Genomic DNA, 27,148 nt, shown 5'->3' on the forward strand with positions numbered 1-27,148 from the left:
CAAAACAACCTTTTAGGGTGGATAGTGTCCAAAATGAGCTCCTTTTATTATCGACCAGATAGAAGAGATAAGAGAATTCAGTTTTGGCACAGTATAAGTCATCATAAGAACAAAATATAAGAAACCCAATGGACTGCATTAGGGGCTTTTAGCCCATTTAGGTATGTTTAAACAAAAGAGATCTGAATGAAACAAAATATTTATTTATTTTTTTACTTTGAATGTAGTTGCAAAAACCTCAGAAAGGCGGTATATCAAGTCCCATTTCCCTTCCCCATTTCCCCTTATAAAACCACTTGTCCCTGAAACATGCCTAAAAACAGAATACATCCCTTTAATTATAAAGCAGAGCTGATGCTAAGACGGCAAGAGGGGTCAGTCCTTGAGACAGCCCTGGATTAGGGCGAAACATGCATGTCGGGCGATAACATCAATCCCCTGACCTGATACAACTCATAAAAGATGAATATTTGAAATAATATATATAAAATAAGTAATTTATAATATAAAATAATTAAAAGTGGCGTTAAAAGTGAGCCGATGAAGAACTGTGTGCTTGATCTATTGCAAAAAAAAAAAAAACCACTGCTAGCAATGAGCACAGCTGAGGTCACTACAAAGTAGACAAAATACTTTTGTAGTAGATGAAGACACTGTAGTGTTTCAAGTTCTTGAATCTGGGACCCAAGGGAGATATATAGAGAAATTATAGAGGTTCCGGAAAGTACACACTGAGAAGAAGCCCATAACTCTTCACTATGTAACCTATAATCGCAATGCAACAAATTGTACTTCCACCATTCACAATATATTGTAAGCCACACTGAGCCCGCAAAAAGGTGGGAAAATGTGGGATACAAATGCAATAAATAAATAGATTGGTAAAAACAGAATAATGCATTTGTGTATCTAAATTGTAAACTTCTACAGAACAGATGTGATTCCATGTGCCCCAATGAAAGGAGAGCTTAATTTTACTTCCATTTAATTTCGGTATATTCCATCTTTATAACACCAGGCTTTCCAAAGCAGATTACGACAACAGTTAAGATGAACCTATCAGGAAACAGGATATCCTCACTGAAATCTTGCCATCTGTATTGTATAGAACAGTGTAGAAAAATGAGTACAAAATGCAGAGGTTATAATTGCGTTTCTACCAGCTGTAATAATTTTTTAAGCTGTTTTAGTGATATTCAATTTTTATTTCATAATTTATGTGTAGATATGGGAAGCTTTCAAATAAATTAAAAAGTTGTCAAATAAGTAAAAAAAAAAACATATATATATTGTCCTCCGCCTTTTAAGCCTCTGCCTAACCAACTGGAACAGCTTTAGACTTTTTACAGATGAATCACGCATTTAATTTTAATAGTATTTTGCTCATGATTTTCAACAGCGTTTGCTATTGTTTTGGGTGAACTAAATAAAGCTCCGCCTACTGCCGGGAAGCTCCGCCTATTGGCTTCAGCCCGTATAATAGACTAGATAGGAGAACACTCATTCAGTCATCAGTCTCCTGTTTTCTTCTACCTCCTTAATGTAGAGGGAGAGAAGTATTTGTGTGATGTGTGTAGTAGCAGTATATCATAGGGGACGGGGCATCGGAGAAGGAAAGCTGTGGGGTTGTTAGTGGGCGACCTCAGGTCTGAGTTTGAGCCGGGGGGGGGGGGGGGGGGGCTTGGGGGAGAGGTGCCGTATCGCGGAAAAGGAAGAGAGTGGAAGATTGAGGGAGAGATGGCAGATCATGCGGAAGGGAGACTGGTCCCCCGATCCGCGAATGCGTGCGAGGAAGGGTGTTCGGCGTGTGAGAGTGTGAGTACAGTCGAATGCGAGTGTCACAGTATGTTTTGTAATTAAAAATAACTGTTGGTTAAGGATATCGTCGGTGAAGGGAGGTTAGCCTAGGATTGAGTATTGCTATTGATGCCTTTTTATGGGTGTGGGGGGAAGCTCTTAATTTTGGAAACAGTTATGTTTTTTTCTTTGAGGATTTATCCCTGACGAAATCTATTCTGATGCGTTCTTGGTGAGGATGGTCTTCATGGATGGACATGGCAATTCTGAAATGGAAATAGAATTCTAATGCACATTATTAATGCGATTAAGCCAGGGTTTTTTTTTTTAAATCGGAAAATGCTCATGTTAAGTTTATTCAGATGTTGATACATTGTGTTTGGTTTTGCAGTTCCGATTCATTCATGTTGGTGAAGTCGTGTACAATTTAGTGGATGTAATGTGCAAATAAACACATTCATATTAGTTTTAATTTAGTATTATTATGTATGGCGTGACAACTGGCACAAGACATGAGTTGTTCAGCTGCCTGCATCCCTCCCTATGCTAACAAACATTTCAACTATGAAGCCAAGCGACGTTGTTATGGAATTACCCGGGTTCCCTGAGGAATTGCGCAATGAGGTCTATGAAAGGAGACCATGTTCCCCGAGGCAATTTTCCATTTACATTTCCAAAATTGTAATATGACTTATTGAACACACATCCTGATACTTCGTAATAAACGTAGTGACTCATACTAAATGGAGTGGAGGAGTGGCCTAGTGGTTAGGGTGGTGGACTTTGGTGCTGGGGAACTGAGTTTGATTCCCACTTCAGGTTCCTTGTGACTCTGGGCAAGTCACTTAACCCTCCATTGCCCCATATAAGCTGCATTGAGCATTGAGTGGGAAAGCGCGGGGTACAAATGTAACAAAAAAAAAAAAAAAGCTGCATTAAGTAGCTAACGCAGCTTTATTTATTTATTTATTATAGTTGTATCCCGTACTTTCCCATTAAAAGCAGGCTCAATGCGGCTTACATAGTAATAGGTAACACAGAATTTTGTTATGTAAAGCAGGAAATTAAGTATAACATAATAGAAGGATGGATGGGTAGGTAGGTAGAGACAGGTGATAGAGAGAGGAGGGTAAGGTGGGAGATTGACCCAGAATCTATGTCGTTTTCTCAGATAGTAGCACAGGCCTATCCTACTCTAATGTGCTAAAAAAAACAAGCCTTTGCATTAAAAACACCATGTTAGCTGCTGAACTTGGGAGTGGGCTAGGTCTGGAGGTGTGATTGACTGTGACAGCCTGTGTGTCTTTACAGTGTACTTGCTGTCCTCACAGTCAATAGCACAGCCAAACTTGCCACACCTGCCGAGGAGGCAGTAAAAGTAGCTGAGCTACCTGTAGTTCGGTGGTGTGGCTGCCAACAGATGAAAAGCGGCAGCAGTGAACCCCTGGCCTCCTGACCCCTTTCCCAGTGTCCAATCCCCCCTTCCTGGTAGGTCTATCACCTTCACATTCCCCCCTCCCTTAATAGCCAAAGACTAGCTCTTGACAGACCAAGACTGTCCCTCCCTTTCCTCCTACCACAAGACTACCGCTAGGGAGCGGAGAGGCCATTTTGAATTCAGGCACCGATTGGGCAGCAGCAAAGGAGGATCACTGCCGCTGGTAACTGCTGATCAGGCCACTCCAGATTCCCGGGGGAGGGGTTTATGGATGGGGGGAAGGGAGGACTTTAGTGCATAGCCTTGGTCTGACAAGAGCCAGCCTTTGACTATTAGAGGAGGGGGTTGATGGGTACAGGGGGATTGGAGTGGGAATGTGAAGATCGGAGACTTGCCAGGAAGGGGGATTGGGAGAGAGGACACTGAAAAAGGATTGGAGAGGGGAGGGAATGTGTTCAGAGGTGGTGAAGTGCACTGCAGCAGATTTGTGCCTTGCATTCGCTGAGGACAAGCAGACCAGACAATTCTCACATGTGGCCGACGTCATCCATATTTCCCGGTGTGGAACACTTTTACAGCGTACTATAACTTTTAAAGAGCACACGACAGCATCCCACTGTGCATGCGCGAGTGCCTTCTTGCCCATTACGAGAGCATATGGCCATCAATCTCCATCTGCCGTGAGGAAGGAGCGTGCTGGTTGCTATACTTTTTGAGCTTTTTGATGCCTTTTCTTTGGGTAGTTCTTTTTCCTTTGTTTTGTTTTTTCCCTCTTTGGGGCTGTCAGTTTTAGTTTGTTTCCTTACGTTTTATTGGGTCATGAGACCCGTTTAGGACTGATCCTTGGTCGGGGTTTTTTTCCCTAATTTTTTTCAGCAATTTGCCCCTTTTTCGGTCACCATCGAGTCGTTTGATTTGGCCACAGCTGTTTTCTATTTCATGTCATCGGAGGTTCCCAGTGGCTTCACTGTGCTCAGTGCAACCAGACCATCTCTGGGACTGACAACCCATTCCTGGTGTCTCCAGTGTTTGGGGCCAGACCACAATTCTACTAACTGTATGGCAATACTTACGTGCTGTGTTTGCGTATACAAAAAAGAACACAGTTATGTAGAGAGACTTGGAAAGAAAAGATTTTTGGAGCCAGGTCCAGTTTGTCGACGTCAGCACATGCACTGGCTTCGGGTGCATTGGTCCCCACGACAGAACCATATCCAACACTGGGAGTGGAGATGTATTGAGCAGTTCTCCACCTGCCTCAGAGGTCAGCATCGGATTCAACGGCCTCTTTGGCACTGAGGGATGTTGATGCTCGGCATCAGGTGAAGGCCAAGAAGCACAAGCATCGATCCTACTTGACGCATGGTGCCAGGAGCACCGGGGCACTGAGGGATCCAGTACCCGAAAAGCATCGGCACTGCGAGGAGCATTCCACATTCATTGAGGAGGTGCCGACAAGGGAGTCTCCGTGCAGCAGGGACCAGGTACCTGAGTTGACACAGACAGTTCAGCAAGCTGTCTCTAAACCGACACACTAGCCTTTCTCTATGTTAACTCTTGATGAGCGCATCTGGGCCATGTTCCAGGAGCAGTTTGCGGGGATACTCAGCAGAGTGCATTGGCATCGGGTGCTTGCGCCTGCCATGCCTCTACCTGCTGCCTCACAGGGCCCTCAGCCTGTAGTGAGTCACCGACGCTGGTGCCGCGTGCTGTACCGGTGTCCACAGCCGCCTATGCGGGTACCCCCTCAACGTTGATGGAAGAAGCTTCGCTGGAGTTGAGAGTGGAGTCTGCATCTTGACGCCATTCCAGGCAAGAACCAAATTCCTCTTACTTGAGACAGGCTCAGTCTTGGCACTCCTATGAGGAATTATTTGCTGATACTGACACAGAGCGCTAATGGAAATCTGACAAAGATCTAAGGTACTTCTCAGAGGAAGAGTCCTATGGTATCCCATCAGACCTCTCCCCACCAGAGAGAAATGGAAGTCTCCTCTTGAGAGCCTCTTTTTCCCAACTTTTGTAAAGGAAAAAGTGGCTGCCATTCCCATTCATTTGGAGAAAGAGGACTAGCCCAGGGCTGAGATGTTCCAGGTCCTGGACTACAACTCTCCTCCTAGAGAGGCAATGATTGTCGTGCTTCAAAAGATCTTGCATGATGTTCAAGTGAAGAACGAGTCCCCTCTTTCGATCTCTGTCCTCCCCAAGAACATTGACATCATGTATCAGATCCAGAGTTCCCCTGGGTTTGATAGACTGCAGTTGCTTCATCACTCTGTGCTGGTGGAATTCAAATGGGCCAAATGTTCTGTAGACTTTGCTTCAGCGCCCCCAGGTAGAGAAGCTAGAAGTCTGGACTCCTTTGGGCGGAACATGTATCCTGCTTCAATACTCATCTCCCATATACAGTTATACCAGCTCTACATAGCCTTTACTTGCGGAACCTGGTTCACAGTATGACTGATTTGACAGATTCTCTCTCACCAGAGCAGGCCAGATCTCTTCGCAAGCTGGCCAAACAGCAGAACACGTGTCGTAAATTCCTGGCCAGGGGCGCTTACTGTACTTATGATGTGGCATCCAGGATTTCTGCCTAGAGCATAGTGATGCGTAGACTCGCATGGCTGCATGTCTCTGACTTGGACCCAGCGGTCCAGCAGAGGTTGGTGGATGCCACATGCCGGAGGGGATAACCTTTTTGGAGAGAAGGTGGAGGAGATCACAGACCTCATAAAAAAGCAAATTGATTATTTTCTTCTGTCGGATGCCTTCTGCACCCTCCTCATCCTGGAGGTTTTCAGGCAAGTTGAAGAAAGGTCCCTACTACTCACAGAGGCATAAGTACAGTCCTTCTTGCCCTCCTCAGCAGGCTGAGTCCCAGCATGCTTGTTCTCATCAACAGTGTGTGCCCAAGGCCCAGCCAGCTTCCCAGTCAATCAGGAAACAAGTTTTGACTGGCTCCAGCAGAGCATAGCCACTGTAATGGTGATCGTTCCAGACGACCTACTGGTGGGAGAGAGGCTGAGTTTTTTTCCAAGAAAGGTGGTCCCTTGTAACCTCAGACTGCTGGGTTCTCTGAATAGTCCATCCCAGTTACGCCTTTGCATTGGCATGAAAGACCACCAAATTGCCCTAAGAGAGCATCTTGCTTTAGCTCTCTTCACAAAGTGGTACTTTCAGAGGATCTCTCCACCCTTCTAAAGACCCATGATGTCAAGCCTATTCCCCAGGGAAAGAAGGGAAAGGATTCTATTCCAGATACTTCCTTGTCTCAAAGGTGACAGGGGATGACAGGGCCATGAACAAATTCCTGGTCAAAGAAAAGTTCTGGGTGGTTTCCCTGGTCATCCTTCTCCCAGTGATTTGGGTTCAAGATTGGCTATGCTTTCTGGATTTAAAGGATGCCTACACTCATACCCCGATATTTCTGGGGCACAGGAAGTGTCTCAGATTTTAGGTGTGGGAACGTATCACTTTCAGTACATGTGTTACTATTTAGCCTAGCGTCAACTCCCAGGATTTTCACCAAATGTCTAGTAGTCGCAGCATCACTATGCAGACCAGGAGTCCATGTGTTTCACTACCTTGGTGATTGGCTGGTGAAGAGCTCATTGAAGGATGGTGCTGGAGTCCATGTGGAGAACTATTTGGGTTCTAGAGCTACTAGTTTTCGTTTTTAAACTGCCCCAAGTCCCATCTGCTCCCGTTTCAGCAATTGGAGTTCATTGGCACCCTGCTAGACTCGCAGCAGACATGTGCCTTTCTCCTTGTGCCAAGGGCGGACACTCTAGTTACAGCTCGTCAGATGTTGAGGTTACTAGGCCACATGACTTCCACTATGCATGTCACTCCCTTGACACATCTTCACATGAGAACCGCTCATTAGACCCTAGCTTCCCAGTGGTGTCAGGCCTCTGGGAACCTAGCAGATATCATCTGGGTGACATCGGAGTTGGTTCAGTCCCTCCTGTGGTGGAAAATTTTGTTCCAGTTTGACTGTGGGACCTCGATTTCAAATTCCTCAGCCCCAGAAGATGCTGATGATGGATGCATTTCTCCTGGGTTGGGGAGCACACTTCAATGGGCTTCACACTCAAGGTGTCTGGTCAGCTCAGGAAAAAGACCTTCACATCAACCTTCTGATGCTATGGGCAATCTAGAACGCTCTTTGAGAGATTGGCAGTTCAATCACCCAAATTGTACTCAATCAAATGGACAACCAGGTTGCAATATATTACATTAGCAAGCAGGGGGGTCCCAAATCATACCTAAGTATCAGGAGGCCGTCCGGGTTTGGAAATGGGCTGTCCAGAATAGGATGTTTTTCAAAGCCACTTACCTGGCTGGCAAATCCAACAGCTTGGCCAACAGACTGAGCAGGGTCATGCAACTCCATGTGGGTGTTGCTCGTGAGATTTTCTGAGTGTGGGGCACCCTGTCGGTAGATTTCTTTGCCATTCAATCACAAAGTCCTTCAGTAATGTTCTAGGCTCAGAGCACATGACAGGCTAGTGTCTGATGCATTCTTCCTCCATTGGGGGACTGCTCTCTGCGTACCCACCATCCCTGTCGTGGGGAAGACTTTGCTGAAACTCGGGCAAAACCGGGGAACAATTATCCTAGTCGCCCCAATATGGCCCAGACAGATCTGGTTCCCTCTTCTTCTGGAGTTATCCTCCAAAGAACTGTAGAGATTGGAGTGTTTTCCGACCCTCATAACGCAGAATGAGGGATCTTTTCTACATCCCAACCTCCAGTTCCTCGTCCTCACAGCCTAGATGTTGAGAACTTAGAATTTGCTTCTTTGCATCTTCCTGAGGCTGTCTCCAGGGTCTTGCTGACTTCTAGGAAAAGGTCCACCAAGAGGTGTTATTCTTTCCATCTGGTGTGAGGGCAAGACCCCTAGATCCTCTTTCTTGCCTACACAGACCCTGTTTGAAAACCTTCTGCACCTCTGAGTCTGGTCTTAAGACTAACTCTGTAAGGGTTCACCTCAGTGCAATTAGTGCTTACCATCATCATGTGGAAGTTAAGCCCATCTCTGCACAGCCTCTAGTTTGCTTAATGAAAGGCTTGCTATTGGCAAAGCCCCTTGTCGGACCTCCACCTGTGTCATGGGACCTCAACATCTTTTTCACTCAGCTGATGAAATTTCCTTGTGAGCAACTTGATTCCCATCATCTAAAGTACTTGACCTGGAAGGTCTTGTTTTTGGTGATAGACTTCAGCTCACAGGGTCAGTGAGCTTCAGGCCTTAGTAGCAGATTCACCTTACATGATCATAACAGAGTAGTTTTCTCGCACGTACCTCAAGTTCCTGCTTAAGGTTGTGTCAGAGTTCCACCTGAATCAATCGTTCTTTCAACATTTTTTCTCAAGCCTCATGCCTATCCTGGCAAAAGAGCACTGCACACTTTGGACTACAAGTGAGCATTGGCCTTTTACCTGGAGTGGACTAGGCCCTACACATTGTTCACCCAGCTTTTTGGTTTTTTTTTATCCCAACAGGATGGGGGTCACCATCGGGACCTCCAGTTGGCTGGCAGATGCATTTTTTTTCTCTTATACCCAGGCTGGGCTGACTCTTGAAGTTCATGTCAAGGCTCATAATGTCAGAGTCATGGCAGCGTCGATAGCCCACTTGAGATCAACCTCTATAGAAGAAATTTACAAGGCTGCAATGTGGTCTTGAGTCCACCCCACTATTGCCTTGAACAAGATACCCGACATGACAGTCGGTACCCCACTATTGCCTTGAACAAGATACTCGACATGACAGTCGGTTTGGACAGGCAGTTCTGCAGAATTTGTTTGAGTCCAACTCCACCTGCTGGGCCCATTTAGTTTTGTTCCAGGCTGCACTCTCACACAGTTTGTATAGAGTTTCAGGTTAATTAATATTTCAACTCGCTGTTGCGAGTTCCAGTTGTCCTGCTGTTGTTTTCCGTGAGCCTGGTAGCTAGGGATTCCCACATATGAGAATTGTGTGGCCAGATTGATCTTGAAGAAAGCAAAGCTACTTACCTGTAGCAGGTATTGTTCAAAGACAGCAGGTCATCAATTCTCACCCTCCCTCCTCCCCTTGGAATTGTCTTGTATTGGTATTTTACTGTACTGATGGTCCTGCACTCGTGGCAGGTGGGAAGGCACTCGGGTATGTGCAGTCAGTGGGACGCTGCCTCATGTTCTTAAAGTTATAGTATGCTGTCAAAGTGTTCTGCACTGGGTGACATGGATGATGTCGCCCACATGTGAGAATTGATGGCCTGCTATCCTTGGAGAATACCATCTATAGGTAAATATGTTTGCTTTTTTTAACATTTTGGATTGGGGCCTCCAACATGTTATCTGCAATGTAAGCATGCCCCCTGCATTTACCGCACAGCCTTTGCACTTATCACTTGGTAATTTCAGTGTTAACCATGCATGCTGCAAAATTTACTGTGGCTTATTAAGAGCTCTGTTGTTCTGTGTCCTTCATTTGCAACCTTCATTTAACCATAATGAAGTTGGAAGGGATGTCATACTCCTAAAACTTATTTCTGAAATCTTGTATTCATGTTTATTGGAGAACTGTTTCCATTTAAGAATTGGCCATCCATGAAGACCTTACAAAAGTACCAGGTTGTAATATTTTATATGTTATATCAAAAGGTATTACTCTCTATTTGATGTAGTTTTGGCCAAATTGCTTATGGTTCATCTTTTTGTAATATCACAGGAAGATCTGAAAAAACTGGCCCATGATAATTATTGTAGTTATTTAGTGTGCATGCAATATATTTTTCTTTTCATAATTGATGAGCTAATGCACAATGTCTTATATACAAAGTATGTTTTTTGAAATATTTTTAAAGATGTTTTGAAGACCTCGGTGGAGAAGTTAGATGGAAATGTTCACTTTTTATCCATCAAAATAGTTCTTCCAAATCATCACTGGTCCTCATTTTTTACTTTTTTCTTTTTTTTTTTTTAATTTCACCAAATGTACTAAATCATACACAGTTTCTTCAATTTATAATTAGAATCAAAAACTTATCTTAATGGTGTCGATTTCGGGGGTTCTTATGGTCTGACGTGAATCATGTTTCACCTGCTGGCTGTATGAAGGATCCACCCTCTGTGTTTTCCCCAGAACATCAGCATGGATAGTCTGGAAAAAAACACAGGGGGTGGATCCTTGATACAGCCAGCAGGTGAAATATGATTTGTTTCGGACCATAAGAATCCCTGGTGCAGACACCATTAAGATAAGTTTTTGATTCTAATTATAAATTGAAGAAACTGTATGCTTTAGTAGATATGGTGAAATTTAATAAAAAGAAAAAAGTAAAAAACGAGGACCAGTGACGATTTGGGAGAACTATTTTGATGGATAAAAAGTGAACATTTCCATCTAACTTCTCCACTGAAGTCTTAATAAACATCTTTAAAAATATTTCAGAAAATATACTTTGTGCATAAGCTCGCCAATTGTGATAGGTGTGGGTCACTTACCTTGGGCTTATGATAGTTTTATTTTACCAGCCTTACTATTTGTATATATTTTCTTTTGACATAATTCACAAAGTACTAAATTTTTATTTTTATTTTTTTGTAGCTGTATTGGCATGCAGTCAACATGATCATACCTGTTGTGAAGGAGTGATAAATTTGATAATATGAAACCATGAAGATGTCAAAATTAGCTATAGCTTTTGTTCCTTTCGTATGTTTAATTACTTACCTAGCCTACACAAAATGGCATCAGGACTTCAAACCAGATGCACATGTAAACATTGTTGAAAATGGAGAAAGCAAATTGTACTATCCAGCATTAAGAAAACTTGATCATGGGGTATTTTATGGCATCATGTTTGATGCTGGAAGCACTGGAACTCGAATACATATCTTCAGATTTACACAGATGTCAAAAGGTATGTTGAATAGTTGACCTTTTGTTGTTTTGTGTGATGTGTGCGAGTAGATCTGTTTTTTTTTTTTTCATTTCCATTTTTAAAGAGAGAAGGCACAGCTTCCAAAGTTTTGGGGACCATGTAGTGAAGACAAGCAGTGAATACTACTGCTATAGACCATAGGATTAACCATAGATAATTTTGAGGGGAAGAACTAGATCATATGTTAAGTCTATAATAGCCATATAATGTTTTACTGAGGCTAGTGTGAGGAAATATAGTACTTAAGAGTCTTAGAGGCATATTTTCAAAGCACTTTGGGAGGCTAAGTTCCATAGGTTTCTATGGAACTTTGGGAGGCTAAGTGCTTTGAAAATGAGCCTCATCATGGCCTTCTTAGATCAAATGTATGCAAATATGTGACAAATATTACAGATGCAGTAGTCCCAAAACCATACCAGTTTGAATCTTAAAACCCCTATGCAGAGGCATCAAGAATGTTGTTTAAGACAGGGCTGGGCAACCTTTATACACAGAGGGTTGCATGAATGTTAGTACTATCTCTAGTAGTCTGCAACATTACATAATGTCGGAACCAGAAATGCACAGAGCTCTGTAGACCACTTGTGATAAGTAAAAATTAGCTAAAAACAATGGAAACAAACTGCTAGAGTGACTGTTCTGAAAGTATTTATGAGATATAGGGGCTCATTTTTAGAGCTGTTAGACTTAGAAAGTTCCATAAGTTACTATGAGGCTCATTTTCAAGGCACTTAGACTTACAAAGTTCCATAGGTTAAGTCTAAGTGCTTTAAAAATACGCCTCATATTATTCAAAATCACCAGAACTCTGGTTAGTGACATTTTCTGTGTATACTTCCCATGGTCTTGTGGACCACATAAAATTCAATGACAGGCCGCAGGTTGCCCACCCCTGGTCTAAGATGAATGATTGTTTCCTGGAGAGTAGTTGTGTATGGGTGAACAAACGTTTACATCCATAGGACAAAATTACTGGATCTTCTCAGCACTGAGGGGAGTCAGTGGGGTGAGGGGGCTACATACTGGGAAGTGATTTATTCTCCTCATGCTTGGCAACTCAGAGCCTCAGAATAGAAACAATCTAACTTGAGCTTTTAGGCTCATTCTAGCAGTAGCTGTCTCAGGAAGAAGAGCAAGCAGGAGTTTAGTTTGATTTCTTGTATACTGTCTTTCACTATCAAGAGGAGATTAAAAAAAAAAAGCAATTTAAAAAATAACAATAAAGAAAGAAAGGAAATGCAAACTTCCTTGAGAAAGATAGTTCTAATGCTCTTTCAATTCCTTCTGTCGCTGCCTTGTGTCTCTCAAAAGCTACTGTGAAAAGATGGACTTTTCCTTTAGGAAGCCGTCCAAACCTTTTTTAAACTCTGCTAAGCTAACTGCCTTTACCACATTCTCTGGCAACGAATTCCAGAGTTTAATTACACGTTGAGTGAAGAAAAATTTTCTACGATTCGTTTTAAATTTACTACATTTTAGCTTTATCGCATGCCCCCTAGTCCTAGTATTTTTGGAAAGTGTGAACAGATGCTTCACATCTACCCGTTCAACTCCAGTCATTATTTTATATATCTCTATCATATCTCCCCTCAGCCGCCTTTTCTCCAAGCTGAAGAGCCCTAGCTGTTAGACTTAATCTGGTTGGGGCCTAATAGAGCTCTTTGTTTGTTTGTCATGTGGTCTCCATGTTTATATGTTTGTTTTATGTTACGGGGTACACAGAGAACTATAAACAGACATTCATAGACCCTCCCTACTAACAGTCCTTCCATTAGTTCACATTGTACCATGTCCTTGCCCAAGAAAAAAAAAAGAGAGACCATTTTCACTGGCAGGCAAGCTACAGAAAAGATTATTATACAAGCTACAGACATATATTAAGTTCTACCAATTGCTATCTAAGGTTATATATTCACAGGTGTATATTTGAAAATATGAGCAAAGGTTTCTCTTTACATGATCTATCAGGTACAATCAGTACAGGGAATGTTTCTGACCTTTTTAGTTTATTCTACATTACAGCCAGGACGCACACAATGTCTCTCCCTGGAATGAAATATTGGCTGTGTGCAAAGCAAAATTAACATATCTTTTCTAAATTCTTTACAACATTAAACACATGAGTATTGTCTATTAAAGTGCAACATTAAACACTGCTAAAGCAGATAAATATGGTAACCTTTTACCACACTCATTACCCATAAAAGGTTTCTCTCTGAAAAATAAAAAGTTTCTCTCTGAAAGGTAGTTCATGGCACTATACCATGACTCTGTTTTTTTTTTTTAATTTGGTCAATGATTAAGTAAATATTATTGCATAGGATTGATAGAATAATTATTTTGTGTGTAATAGTAACCTAGGAAATTATTATAATTGCCTACATATGTCTTTCTTGTTTCTAATGAAACAGTAGTATAATAGCTCCACATTTACACCCTTGCTTATGTATCACTGCTGTGAATACCTCAGTTAGCCTCTGAAATAGAGAATATAGGGAAACATTCACAGTGTTAGGAAACATTCATAGAATATTTTTCCTTGGAATGTCAAACGCTGAAAATATGACTGAATAGATTGTTCCACCCCATTGCGGTGGTAAATTGGTCAATTGCGCACTCTCATGCTATTGATTTTGGCTAGCATACTGGGTAAGATATCCTGTGGCACAAACTTGGGAGCAGCCTATGCCCCTGAGCAGGTGACACAAAAAGAGGTGGTCTCTGGAAATAGAGCAAAATGATGCTTGTGTGGCTGAAGTCATATAAAGTGTACTTGCAATCCTATTTTAAACCAGAGCAAAGCCATACTCTGCCACCTGACTGAATGGAAGTCTAATGAAACTGACCACAGAAAACTTAACCCTAGCTACCTAAATGTAAGTCATGAGCAAACAAAGTAATAATGATGAGTCTTTTTGCTTATAACAGTCATATCCCAGCTAAGGACATATTCCAAGATTCATAGTGATGTGACATAGTAGATGACGGCAGGAAAAATACCTGCACGGTCCAGTCTGTTCAATGTCCATTATTAAAAGATTCACCTCTCCCAATACACATGCCCATGTAAACAGTTCAGTACCTTTGCTATTGTTCTTTTGAAATTATGCTACTGTACTAAGTTAGAGTTGTTTTTTTTAATTTTAGCTTTTATAGTTCATTTTATGGCTCCTCATTCCAATATATTAAAAATTTATTTTCACTCGGAGCCAAGAGAGGGAATGTAACGGTATCAGTTTATTACTGAAATATGTAGCATGATGTAAGTTTAATTCTCAGAGTTATTGGTTTTGCTGGATCAGATCCAAATCATATAAAATATACAGCTGCAAAGACTTTACTTCCCCCCTCTCCACTGGAAAACTACTAGCCTGGGTGGTTACCTAAGCCCATCAACACCTATCCAAAGAATCAATCACAGAGGCTACAGCAACAAAAGACAGTGAAACTCCACCTATTACTCAGACTCAGAAGCCCATCTATCAGACAAAAGAAGCTCAATCATCTATCAGACAAATGGACGCCAGGACATCTGCAGAAAGAAGGACTTATAATGTGGTTATGTGAACAGACTACATTAACCATAATGCCTTGCAAAATATCCAAGACATGCACACACCATGCTTCTCTGCTAACATTATAAAAGGCCTGGAAACAGCCCAGCTTGCCCTCTTGGAACCTCCTCCTCTTGGGACCTGCTGCTCTCTTGGGATCTGCTGATGCCTCCTGTCCTCAACATGTGCTCATCAGTCCTGCTGGACCACAGCATGCTTGTAACAAGGACTTGTAAGTTGATCTAGACCTGCTACTTTGTTCTATTTTAAGCACAGATTACCTGTAAAGATTCCTCTTAAAAACCTACCTCTCGTGTGAAATTGTATATTAAATCAATCTTTTTTGAATCTAAAAATACGGTCTCTTTGTGTTCTGAATATATATATACTTAATATATTTAATTTATTGCAATTATCACCTTTGGTGATTGGTGGAGAAATTAATATCCTAAAACTTATAAATACAGCGCTTGCTCTTAAATTATAAACAGTAGCGAGTTGCTCTCGAGCTATTTTCCCCAAAATAACTCATTTCTTCCAACATATTAATTGCTGGAGAAGTGGGTAGAATTTCTTGTAACATATTAATTCGTGGCGAATGTGGGCAGCATGTCTAAAGGCACCACCACCGGAGCTGTGATGCGATCGCAGTGCAGTTCCCGGAATCTACCACTTCCTGGAATAGATTAAGAGAGAAAAAAAAACCCTAAGCAAACAAAAGATTAAACACTTGTGTTTTCCCCGAGACCTCAGTTCCCTTCTGGAGCCGGCGCCGGAGTAAGACGTGCCTCTCTCCTCTTTTAAACTTCGATTTCGTATATTTATTATTATTATTTATATTTATTTTTCAGCTTGTATTCTTTATTTAGAGATTGCATAGATTTTTGATGCTTTATCTGAGAAGTCGATTTTGTTCATTTTCTATGTAATCGGTGTAACACGGACTTGGATTCTTTGTAACCAAAGTTGCTGAAACATTGCTTGTCTTTCTCCAGCGCACTAATTAGATCTTCTGCAGTGTATATTATATATACATTCATTGTGTCGGTGCCTATTTATAGTAAGGGCCGCAGATTCACTGCGGCACTAATAGCTTCTAGCAGCGACTTGAACTCCCACTTGTAGACCTAAAATAAAGCCGAAAATCGCTTTGAAGACTTGATGCTTTTGCCTTGGTCCTGGACGGATATGATCCTCTGTGTACAGGGACCTCAGCCTTTGTTGGCAGAGCAGAAGATCCACCGCCTTTCACTTGGAAGTGTTGCCAGTGTCTTGTCTGAGCAAATCATGCAGCCTCTGGCCTTAGCAGCCTTGCAAGAAGAGATGCCCCCAAGCACTGATGTGGTCCCTCTGCTGGAAATTGATCCTCCCCTTCCTCCTCCACCACGAGTACGGGACCCTGAGGAAGATCTGATCTGCATTGCAAAGACATTTTCCTACCTGCGAGAATCTGGTTGGTACTGGGGATCTATCACTGCCAGTGAGGCTAAGCAGCAACTCCAGAAGATGCCCGAGGGGACCTTCCTAGTGAGAGACAGCACCCATCCCAGTTACCTCTTCACTCTCTCGGTGAAGACAAATCGTGGTCCCACCAATGTGCGCATTGAATATACAGACAGCAAGTTCCGCTTAGACTCCAACTGCCTCTCTAAACCTCGCCTCATGGCCTTCTCAGATGTAGTGAGCCTCATCCAGCACTATGTTGCCTCCTGCTCAATGGAGAGCAAAGGAGATGCACCATACCCACATTCTCCACCAATTAATATGTTAGACTTGCTGCCCACATTCGCCACGAATTAATATGTTACAAGAAATTCTACCCACTTCTCCAGCAATTAATATGTTGGAAGAAATGAGTTATTTTGGGGAAAATAGCTCGAGAGCAACTCGCTACTGTTTATAATTTAAGAGCAAGCGCTGTATTTATAAGTTTTAGGATATTAATTTCTCCACCAATCACCAAAGGTGATAATTGCAATAAATTAAATATATTAAGTATATATATATTCAGAACACAAAGAGACCGTATTTTTAGATTCAAAAAAGATTGATTTAATATACAATTTCACACGAGAGGTAGGTTTTTAAGAGGAATCTTTACAGGTAATCTGTGCTTAAAATAGAACAAAGTAGCAGGTCTAGATCAACTTACAAGTCCTTGTTACAAGCATGCTGTGGTCCAGCAGGACTGATGAGCACATGTTGAGGACAGGAGGCATCAGCAGATCCCAAGAGAGCAGCAGGTCCCAAGAGGAGGAGGTTCCAAGAGGGCAAGCTGGGCTGTTTCCAGGCCTTTTATAATGTTAGCAGAGAAGCATGGTGTGTGCATGTCTTGGATATTTTGCAAGGCATTATGGTTAATGTAGTCTGTTCACATGACCACATTATAAGTCCTTCTTTCTGCAGATGTCCTGGCGTCCATTTGTCTGATAGATGATTGAGCTTCTTTTGTCTGATAGATGGGCTTCTGAGTCTGAGTAATAGGTGGAGTTTCACTGTCTTTTGTTGCTGTAGCCTCTGTGATTGATTCTTTGGATAGGTGTTGATGGGCTTAGGTAACCACCCAGGCTAGTAGTTTTCCAGTGGAGAGGGGGGGAAGTAAAGTCTTTGCAGCTGTATATTTTATATGATTTGGATCTGATCCAGCAAAACCAATAACTCTGAGAATTAAACTTACATCATGCTACATATTTCAGTAATAAACTGATACCGTTACATAGCCACTTTAGCCTTTCCTCATAGGGAAGTCGTCCCATCCCCTTTATCATTTTTGTCGCCCTTTTCTGCACCTTTTGTAATTCCACTATATCTTTTTTTGAGATGCGGCGACCAGAATTGAACACAATATTCGAAGTGCGGTCGCACCATGGAGCGATACAAAGGCATTATAACATCCTCATTTTTGTTTTCCATTCCTTTCCTAATAATGCCTAACATTCTATTTGCTTTCTTAGCCGCAGCAGCACACTGAGCAGAAGGTTTCAACGTATCATCAACGACGACATCTAGATCCCTTTCTTGGTCTGTGACTCCTAACGTGGAACCTTGCATGACGTAGCTATAATTCGGGTTCCTCTTTCCCACATGTATCACTTTGCACTTGCTTACATTAAACGTAATCTGCCATTTAGACACCAAGTCTCCCAGTCTCGTAAGGTCCTCTTGTAATTTTTCACAATCCTCCCGCGATTTAACGACTTTGAATAACTTTGTGTCATCAGCAAATTTAATTACCTCACTAGTTACTCCCATCTCTAGGTCATTTACAAATATGTTAAAAAGCAGCGGTCCCAGCACAGAGCCTTGGGGAACCCCACTAACTACTCTAAATACCGACCATTTAACCCTACTCTCTGTTTTCTATCTTTTAACCAGTTTTTAATCCACAATAGAACCCTACCTCCTATCCCATGACTCTCCAATTTCCTCTGGAGTCTTTCATGAGGTACTTTGTCAAACGCCTTCTGAAAATCTAGATACACAATATCAACCGGCTCCCCTTTATCCACATGTTTGTTCATCCCTTCAAAGAAATGTAATAGATTGGTGAGGCAAGATTTCCCTTCACTAAATCCATGTTGACTTAGTCTCATTAATCCATGCTTTTGAATATGCTGTGTAATTTTGTTCTTAATAATAGTCTCTACCATTTTGCTCGTCACAGACGTCAGACTCACCAGTCTATAATTTCCCGGATCTCTGGAACCTTTTTTAAAAATCGGTGTAACATTGGCCACCCTCCAATCTTTCGGTACCACGCTCGATTTTAAGGATAAATTACATATTTCTAACAATAGCTCCGCAAGCTCATTTTTCAGTTCTATCAGTACTCTGGGATGAATACCATCCGGTCCAGGAGATTTGCTACTCTTCAGTTTGTAGAACTGCCCCATTACATCCACCAGGTTTACAGAGAATTCATTAAGTTTCTCCGACTCGTCAGCTTCAAATACCATGGTTTAGTGGGCAGAGTCAGCATGGGTTTAGCCAAGGTAAGTCTTGTCTCACCAGTTTGCTTAATTTCTTTGAAGGCATGAATAAACGTGTGGATAAAGGTGAGCTGGCTGATATAGCATATCTAGATTTTCAGAAAGCCTTTGACAAAGTTCCTTATGAGAGGTTCCTGAGAAAATCAAAAAGTTGTAGGATAGGAGGCAATGTCCTTTTGTGGATTAGGAATTGGTTATTGGACAGAAAACTGAGGGTAGGATTAAATGGCCACTTCTCAATGGAGGAGGGTGAATAGTGGAGTGCTGCAGGGATCTGTACTGGGACTGCTGCTATTTAAAGTATTTATAAATGATCTGCAAATCGGAACAGGTGATTAAATTTGCAGATGACACAAACCTTTTCAAAGTTGTCAAAACACATGCAGATTGTGAAAACTTGCAGGAAGACCTTAGGAAACTGGACATGTGGACAAATACAAAGTGATGCACATTGGGAAGAATAATCCTAGTTACCTAATGCTAGGGTCCACCTTAGGAGTCAGCACCCAAGAAAAAGATCTAGGTGTCATTGTAGACAATATGCTGGAATCTTCTGCCCAGTGTGTGGCAGTGGCCAAAAAGCAAACCTGATACTAGGAATTATTAGGAAAGGGATGGTAAATATAACCAAGAGTATTATAATGCCTGTGTATTGCTCCATGGTGCGACCTCACCTTGGGTATTGAGTTCAATTATGCTTGCCGTATCTCAAAAAAGATATAGCCGAATTAGAAAAGGTTCAAAGGAGGGTCTCCAAAATGATAAAGGGGATGGAACACCTCATACGAGGAAAGGTTAAAGAGGTTAGGGCTCTTCAGCTTGGAGAAGGGATGGCAGAAGGGGAATATGATTGAGGTCTACAAAATCTTGAGTAGTACAAATAAAAGTGAATCGATTTTTAACTCTTTTTCAGAAAGTACGAAGATCATGGGATACTCAATGAAATAACATGGAAATACTTTTAAAACAAATAGGAGGAAATATTATTTTCACTCAAAAAATAGTTAAGCTGTGGAACTCGTTGCCGGAGGATATGGTAACAACAGTTAGAGTATCTGGGTTTAAGAAAGGTTTGAACAAGTTTATGGAGGAAAACTCCATAGTCTGTTATTGAGATAGACATGAGGGAAGCTACTGCTTATCCTGGGATTGGTAGCATTGAGTGTTGCTACTATTTGGGTTTTTGCCTGGTACTTGTGACTTGGATTGGCCACTGTTGGAAGCAGGCTAGCTGGACCATTGGTCTGACTCTGTATGGCTATTCTTATGTTCTTATAACGTGTGTTACTGGTATGAAGAGTTTTATTTATTTATTTAATGGATTAAAACCATGATTTTGAATCTGATTTTTATAGTAAAGTTTTTTGAGAACAGGGAAGATACAGTCAGATCTACTTAGGCTTGTGAGAAATTCATCTACATTCTTTTGAAAAATATAGTTTGTGGGTAGAATGTTGGGGGTTGTTCAAAACAGAGAGCATTGCCCACATTTTAAAATCAATTAGATTATTGTAAGTTCTCAGGTTTTCTGGGCTAAAGTATAGTTTTACTAATACATCTGTATGAGGGCATACTTAACTTAGGACTGGGGAAACTTCGGAATCTCATGTTAGGTGGGAGTCAGTTTTCCATCAGAGAATTCTGCTGCAACCGAAGATGGGTACCACATGACCATCGATATAAGGGAAACCATGGAACAATAGCTTTGAATCAGCATTGCTTTTTTCCCCCCTTTTCATGAGTTTTAGTGGCTACCACTTTTTGAATTTAAAGAAGTAGGCAAGTTCTTTGGTGAACAATAGTTTCAATATAAAGAATAGAAAGGACTATACTTAAATTACATTTCAAAAGAAGAGAAGGAACGGATTCTGAGACAGCTTAGAAGCTGTCAATACAGTACAGTCTCAATTATCCAACCTTCGCTAGCTCAACCATTCGGCATATCCAACAGACCACGGTGATGTCATCCCGTTATGAAGTGTGCAGGTACATTTCCTGTTTTCCGGCTTCACACGTTGGCTGGTTAGTGTTTAATAAACAATACTGTATTTTAAATACAGATACCCTATGCCTGTTATGTTATAAAGTATGTTTTCCATGCACTTATTAAGGGGTTACCATTGTTTTCTGTATTATCTGACTTTTCACTTAACCAACAATGGCTTGGTCCTGTTTACATCAGATAATTGAGACTGTACTGTGCAATCTTACTCAGGTAGGACACCTACATTCTTCTCCTGTATCTTTGGGAAGTTAGGTGATGGGTGTACTTAGCAGGGTCTCCAATATATGCAAACCTCTCATGTAGATTCAATGTGGCTATCCTGAAAACCTAATTGATTGTGAGATTACTAGGACAGGTTTGAGAAACCTCCTACTGGTGACTTCTAGCAGCAGTTCAGTTCATAAATATTGCAGTAAGATACACAACTCCATGGTTTTGCCAGCTATTGCTGGTGGGCCAAGAATAGATCATGGGACCTTTTTATCTGGCCCTTTCTTTATTGTAAAACCTTTGAATAAACTAATACTGTTACTGTTATTTTGCTGATGTCATCATCAAAAGCCCAACATTGCCTCAGTGCATCATAAGTTGCAGACTTGTGATCATTGCAGATGATGCAGACAAGGACAGCTATGGAGCTGGGTTTTTTTATTTTTTGTTCCTTTTTTTGCTCTTCTGTCTCATACAAACATAGGAAATGATGATAGAGAGAGACCATATGGCATATCCAGTCTGCCCATTCACAGCATTCACTACATCTTTTTCTCCTTTGGAGGTACTATACCATTCACTATTTCTTCCTCTTTGACAGGATGTATGTCCCATCACAGAGAGGTGAGGGCCTCCAGCTAAGGAGATATACTATGTTCTTTCCTGGTTCTCCTCCTACCTCTCACTTCGCACTTTCAGTGTTCACTCTGGCGGTTCCTCTTCAACTTCCATCCCACTTTCAGTTGGTGTCCCCCAGGGTTTTGTCCTTGAACCCCTCCTTTTCTCCATCTATACCTCTTCTCTTGGTACCCTGATTTCATCCCATGGCTTTCAATACCATCTTTATGCAGATGACTCTCAGATCTACATCTCCACCCCTGAAATCTCAACCATAATCCAGGACAAAATTTCATCCTGCTTGTCTGACATTGCTGCTTGGCTATCGCAACGCCATCTGAAGCTAAACATGACTAAAACTGAACTTCTCATTTTTCCCCCTAAACCCACTTCCCCTCTTCCCCCATTCTCTATCTCTGTTAATGGCTCTCATATCCTCCCTGTCTCCTCAGCTCGTAACCTTGGAGTCATCTTTGATTCCTCTCTCTTTTTCTCTGCGCGTATTCAACAGATCGCAAAACCTGTCGTTTCTTCATCTACAACATTAGCAAAATTCGCCCCTTCCTTTCTGAATACGCTACCAGAACCCTTATCCAAACCCTTGTCACCTCTTACTTGGATTATTGCAATTTGCTTTTCACTGGTCTTCCACTCAGCCATCTCTCTCCTCTCCAGTTTGTCCAAAATTCTGCAGCACGACTTATTTTTCGCCAAAATCGTTATACCCACACTAGCCCACTCCTCAAGTCACTTCACTGGCTCCCTGTCCGCTTCCGCATTCAGTTCAAACTTCTCTTACCTTTAAATGCATCCATTCTGCAGCCCCCCACTACCTCTCCACTCTCATCTCTCCCTACATTCCTCCCCGTGAACTTCGCTCACTGGACAAATCTCTCTTGTCCCCCTTCTCCTCCACTGCTAACTCCAGACTTCGTTCCTTTTTCCCTCGCGGCACCTTATGCCTGGAATAGATTTCCTGAGCCTGTACATCTAGCTCCATCTCTACCTGTTTTCAAATCTATGCTGAAAACCCACCTTTTCACTGCTTTTGGCTCCTAGCCACTACTCAATTGCCCTCCCCTTGTTCCTTCTCACCCAGTACTTCCCTCGCCCTTAATTGTCTTGTCTGTCTGTATTTTTAGATTGTAAGCTCTATTGAGCAGGGACTGTCTCTCTGTGTCAGGTGTTCAGCGCTGCGTGCGTCTGGTAGCGCTATACAAATGCTAATAATAATAATATACCAGGACTTGGCCTTACAGAATGACAATTTGTGTATGAGGTTAGTCCCGTGACCCACTCAAACAGAAAAAAGGCATTGGTACCCTGTACGGGAGGTTGTAACCTGTCAGGGAAGGCTGAGTGGGAGGTGGCGGGGGGACCTAACCCTTCTGGATTCTGTTCATACAATTCCCTGAGCACTGGGAGCAAGATAAGAATACCCAGCATTGGAACTGGAGATACATTAGCATATGATTTGCATAGGAAGGTGAACAGTGGACAGTGTGGGTTGATAAAATGTGGGAAGAGTTTAAAAAGGGCCTTGTTAGGCCCTGGGTGGGGGCAGGAGAGGGGATACCTGTTTACCCCAGGACTGAAAGGACTAAAAGATGGTTGATTGCTGCTGGTGGTCAGATCGTGTACTGAATTTTTGCTGGATTACTACAGTGGACTGTGGATTGACTTCCAGTCAGAGGAACGAAACCAGAGAACAATGGTCAATGCTCTTCCTTAGAGATCCTGTGTGTTTATCCCATGCTTTCTTGAAATCAGCAACCACCACCTTTTCAAATATTTCCTTTGATTACCTTTATCCCATGCCCCCTCATTCCAAGTTTCCTTTCAGTTAAGAGACGTCTGTCCTGTGCGTATATACATCTCTAGCTTATCTCCCCTCTGCCACTTTTCTTTCAAAGTATACATATTGAGATCTTTAAGTCTGTCCCTGTACACTTTGATGAAGACCACTGACCATTTTAGTAGCCGCCCTCTGGACCAACTTCATCCTGTTTATATCTTTTTGAAAGTGTGATTTCCAGACAGTACACAGTATTCTATAATGGGGTCTCATCAGAGTCTTATAGAAAGGCACTATCACTTTTTTTTTTTTTTTTTAACTGTTGGCCATTCCTCTCCCTATCCACCCAACCATCCTTCTTGCTTTCGCTGACACCTTTCCTAAGTGTTTGGCCACCTTAAGATCATCCCATACAATCATTTCCAATTTCTGCTCTTCTTTCACGCACAAAAGTACTTCACCTCCTATACTGTATCACTCCCTTGGGTTTTTGCAGCCCAGATGCATTGTCTTTTATTTATTTATTTTTAGCATTTATATTGGCTGCCAAATTCTAGACCACTCTTTTACCTTCACTAGATCCCTCGTCAGGCTATCTATACTGTTAGGGGTGTCTACCTTATTACAGATTTTGGTAACATCTCTAGAGGCAAATATTTCCACTTCTGCAATATCCCTAACAAAAAGGCTATAAAGAGCCAGATCAAGAACTGATCCCTGCGGCACCTAACTGGCAACATCCCTTTCCTCTTAGTAAGCTCCATTTATCACTACACTTTGTTGCCTTACACTCACCCCAGTTAGTCAATTTAGGGAACATACTGATGGCACTTCCTTTACAAGTTGCTTAGGAGAAACTGTGTTAAAAGACTTTTGCTAAAATCTATGTACACCTCAACCAGCTCTCTCCTTGCATCCAACTGTTTGGCCAACCAGTCAAAGATATTAATCAGATTCATCTGGAAAGACCTACGTCTAGGAAAACCATGCTGCCTCAGGTTTTTGGAATCCAGTGATTTGCAGTATCCAGCTATCCTCCTATTTTAGAAGCAGTTCCATTAATTTATTCATCACAGAGGTCAGACTAACCGGCTTGTAGTTCCCAACCTCCTCCTCCTGCCTTTGTGGAGAGAGACCATATCTGCCCTTCTCCAGTCTTCTGAGACCACTCCCTACTCTAGAGAAGCATTGAAAAGATCAGACAGCAGAGCCACCAGAATGTCCTTAAGTTCCTTCATTACCCTTGGATATATGCCATTTGGCCTCATTTCTTTGCCTACCTTCAGTTTAGCTAGCTTCTTGCGAATTTCACTAGTCCGCTTCAGGGAACATTGGACTTCTATAAACCTAATTCCCCCTTACCCTAGTGCACATGCAGGTAACTGTTCTCCCCTCCCCCAAACCTAAAGGAGGTAGGATTTAAGTCTAGTCATGCAGTGCAGTAAAAAACATTGAGTGGGCCGTGTCTGCCTTTTTATGCCCCTCGAAGCCAGTAGCGCACATTTAATCTCCTCCTACAAAATAGAGACTATAGTTTTACAAACTAGTCCCTAAGAAAATGTGGCTAGAGTTTCTGAGCAGCCCTATGCACTTGGAAAAAAGATTAAGTTTAGAAAGTAAAGAACTGTTTAGTAATAGAACATGCATGTTTTTCTGGCATGCACTTCTTTTGGTTTTATATTTTTGAGATTTTATTCCTGTTTTAATATACTCTGCTTAGATAATAAGGTCAGTTATTATCTGTACTGGTGAACAATAAATGCATAAATTAAATGTTTTTTACCTTGATCACAGCTTTTCATTCATACAGGTTACAGCTTTTTTTGACTTTTGGACCTTGATTGCAGTTGTTGCTTTGGCTATTTGAATAAATGCAAAGAATCCCTTAATCTGCCCTGCCCCCCCTCCCCCTGAGACCTCATGCTTTTAAATATTAAACATAAATCACACACACACACACACACTTAAACATTTCTATTCCGCCTACAACTAGGCGGATCACAAATCAACATAATTTATTTTATTTTATTTTTTGCATTTGTATCCCACATATTTGCAGGCTCTGTGTGGCTTACATTGCTCCGTCATGGTATCACCATGACTGAATAAACATATACAATTAGTAATTATATAAGAAACATGGGAAATATAGTGTATAAAAGTAACATGTATAGAGAGACCATTAATGGAATAACAGATGAAAACGGTACTGTACTAAAGTTCAGATGATGGATCATTATGGTATGTTTTGTTAAAGAGGTGGGTCTTCAAGGATTTCCGAAAGTTGATTAGATCGTGCATTTTTTTTATAGCAGTTGGTAGTGCATTCCATAGCTGCGTGCCTATATAAGAAAAACTAGAAGCATGTGTCAGTTTATATTTTAGTCCTTTACAGCTTGGGAAGTGGAGATTTAGGAATGTGTGAGATGATATTTTGGAGTTCCTGAGTGGTAGGTCTATGAGGTCTGACATAGAGACCGGAGCATCTCCATGAATGATTCTGTGAATCAAGGTACAGATCTTGAACATAATGCGTTCCTTGATTGGGAGCCAGTGCAGCTTCTCTCTAAGGGGTGTGGCACTTTCGTATTTTGCTTTACCAAATATGAGTCTAGCTGCAGTATTCTGGGCTCTCTGAAGTCTCTTGATGATTTGGTCTTTACAGCCAGCGTATAGAGCATTGCAATAGTCTAAGTGACTTACACCATTGACTGCACCAGGCTGCGAAATATATCTCTTGGGAATAAAGGTTTTACTCTCTTAAATTTCCACATTGAATGAAACATTTTCTTAGTGGTATTCTTCACATGACTTTCCAATATAAGATTTCGGTCAATGGCGACTCCAAGAATTTTCAAGGTTTCCGATACGGGAAGGGTGAGGTTTGGTGTGGTTATGGAAGTGTATTTATTAGGGTTGAATTGTGATGAGAGGATGAGAGATTGTGTTTTTTCAGCATTAAGCTTTAATTGGAATGCGTCCGCCCATGAGTTCATGATTTGGAAACTGTGGATGATGTCATTAGTAATTTCATTTAGGTCATTTTTGAATGGGATGTAGATTGTGACATCATCTGCGTATATATGAGGGTTGAATCCTTGGTTGGCTAACAATTTGGCCAGGGGTGTCATTAGATTAAAAAGGGTAGGCGAAAGTGGTGATCCTTGGGGAACTCCGCAATCAGGTTTCCAAGGTGTTGATGTAATCGAATTAGATTTTACTTGGTAAGTCCTTGTGGTTAAGAGGCCTCTGAACCAATTAAGAACATTGCCACCAATTCCGAAGTACTCCAAGATATGTATTAGAATTTTGTGGTTTACCATATCGAATGCGCTGGACATATCAAATTGCAGGAGAAGTATATTATTGCCTGTTGCAACTGTTTGTTTGAATTTATTAAGGAGAGTAGTTAGTACTGTTTCGGTACTATGGTTTGACCTAAAGCCTGACCAGAGTCGTGAAGAATAGAAAATGTATTTAAATAGTCGGTTAGGTGTTTGGTTACCATACCCTCCATCAGTTTGGTTATCAGAGGGATAGATGCTATTCGGCGATAGTTATATCATCTGTTTTTTTTTTCTTTTGATCTTTAGGAATTGGGGTGAGTAGAATATTTCCTTTATCTATTAGGAAAAGTCCGTGTTGTAGCATGTAATTTAAATGCATCGTGAGGTCAGTTATGAATCGTTGAGGGGCATGTTTTATAAGGTTTTTAGGACAAATGTCAAGATAGCAGTGAGATTTGGCGAACCTATTGATCACTTGGGAGATGGTATCATATTAGGAGTATGTCGAAATTTGTCCA

The 27,148-nt window shown here is 41.6% G+C and overlaps 1 protein-coding gene across 3 annotated transcripts in view; it reads left to right on the forward strand.

Moving 5' to 3' along the window:
• Window positions 1-1,522: 1,522 nt before the first annotated feature.
• ENTPD6 (ectonucleoside triphosphate diphosphohydrolase 6) overlaps window positions 1,523-27,148 on the forward strand; it is a 104,597-nt gene continuing 78,971 nt past the window's right edge. The window contains exons 1-2 of one of the 3 annotated variants that reach the window (XM_030196274.1): window positions 1,523-1,646; window positions 10,836-11,151. In XM_030196274.1, coding sequence (XP_030052134.1) covers window positions 10,905-11,151 — 247 coding nt within the window. In that variant the 5' untranslated portion in view covers window positions 1,523-1,646; window positions 10,836-10,904. Of the gene's footprint in view, window positions 1,647-1,676; window positions 1,816-10,835; window positions 11,152-27,148 lie in introns of those variants that run through there. The other 2 variants (XM_030196275.1, XM_030196273.1) reach the window with 2 other exon arrangements.

Source organism: Microcaecilia unicolor, chromosome 3 (assembly GCF_901765095.1).
Source record: "Microcaecilia unicolor chromosome 3, aMicUni1.1, whole genome shotgun sequence".
Lineage (NCBI taxonomy): Eukaryota > Metazoa > Chordata > Amphibia > Gymnophiona > Siphonopidae > Microcaecilia > Microcaecilia unicolor.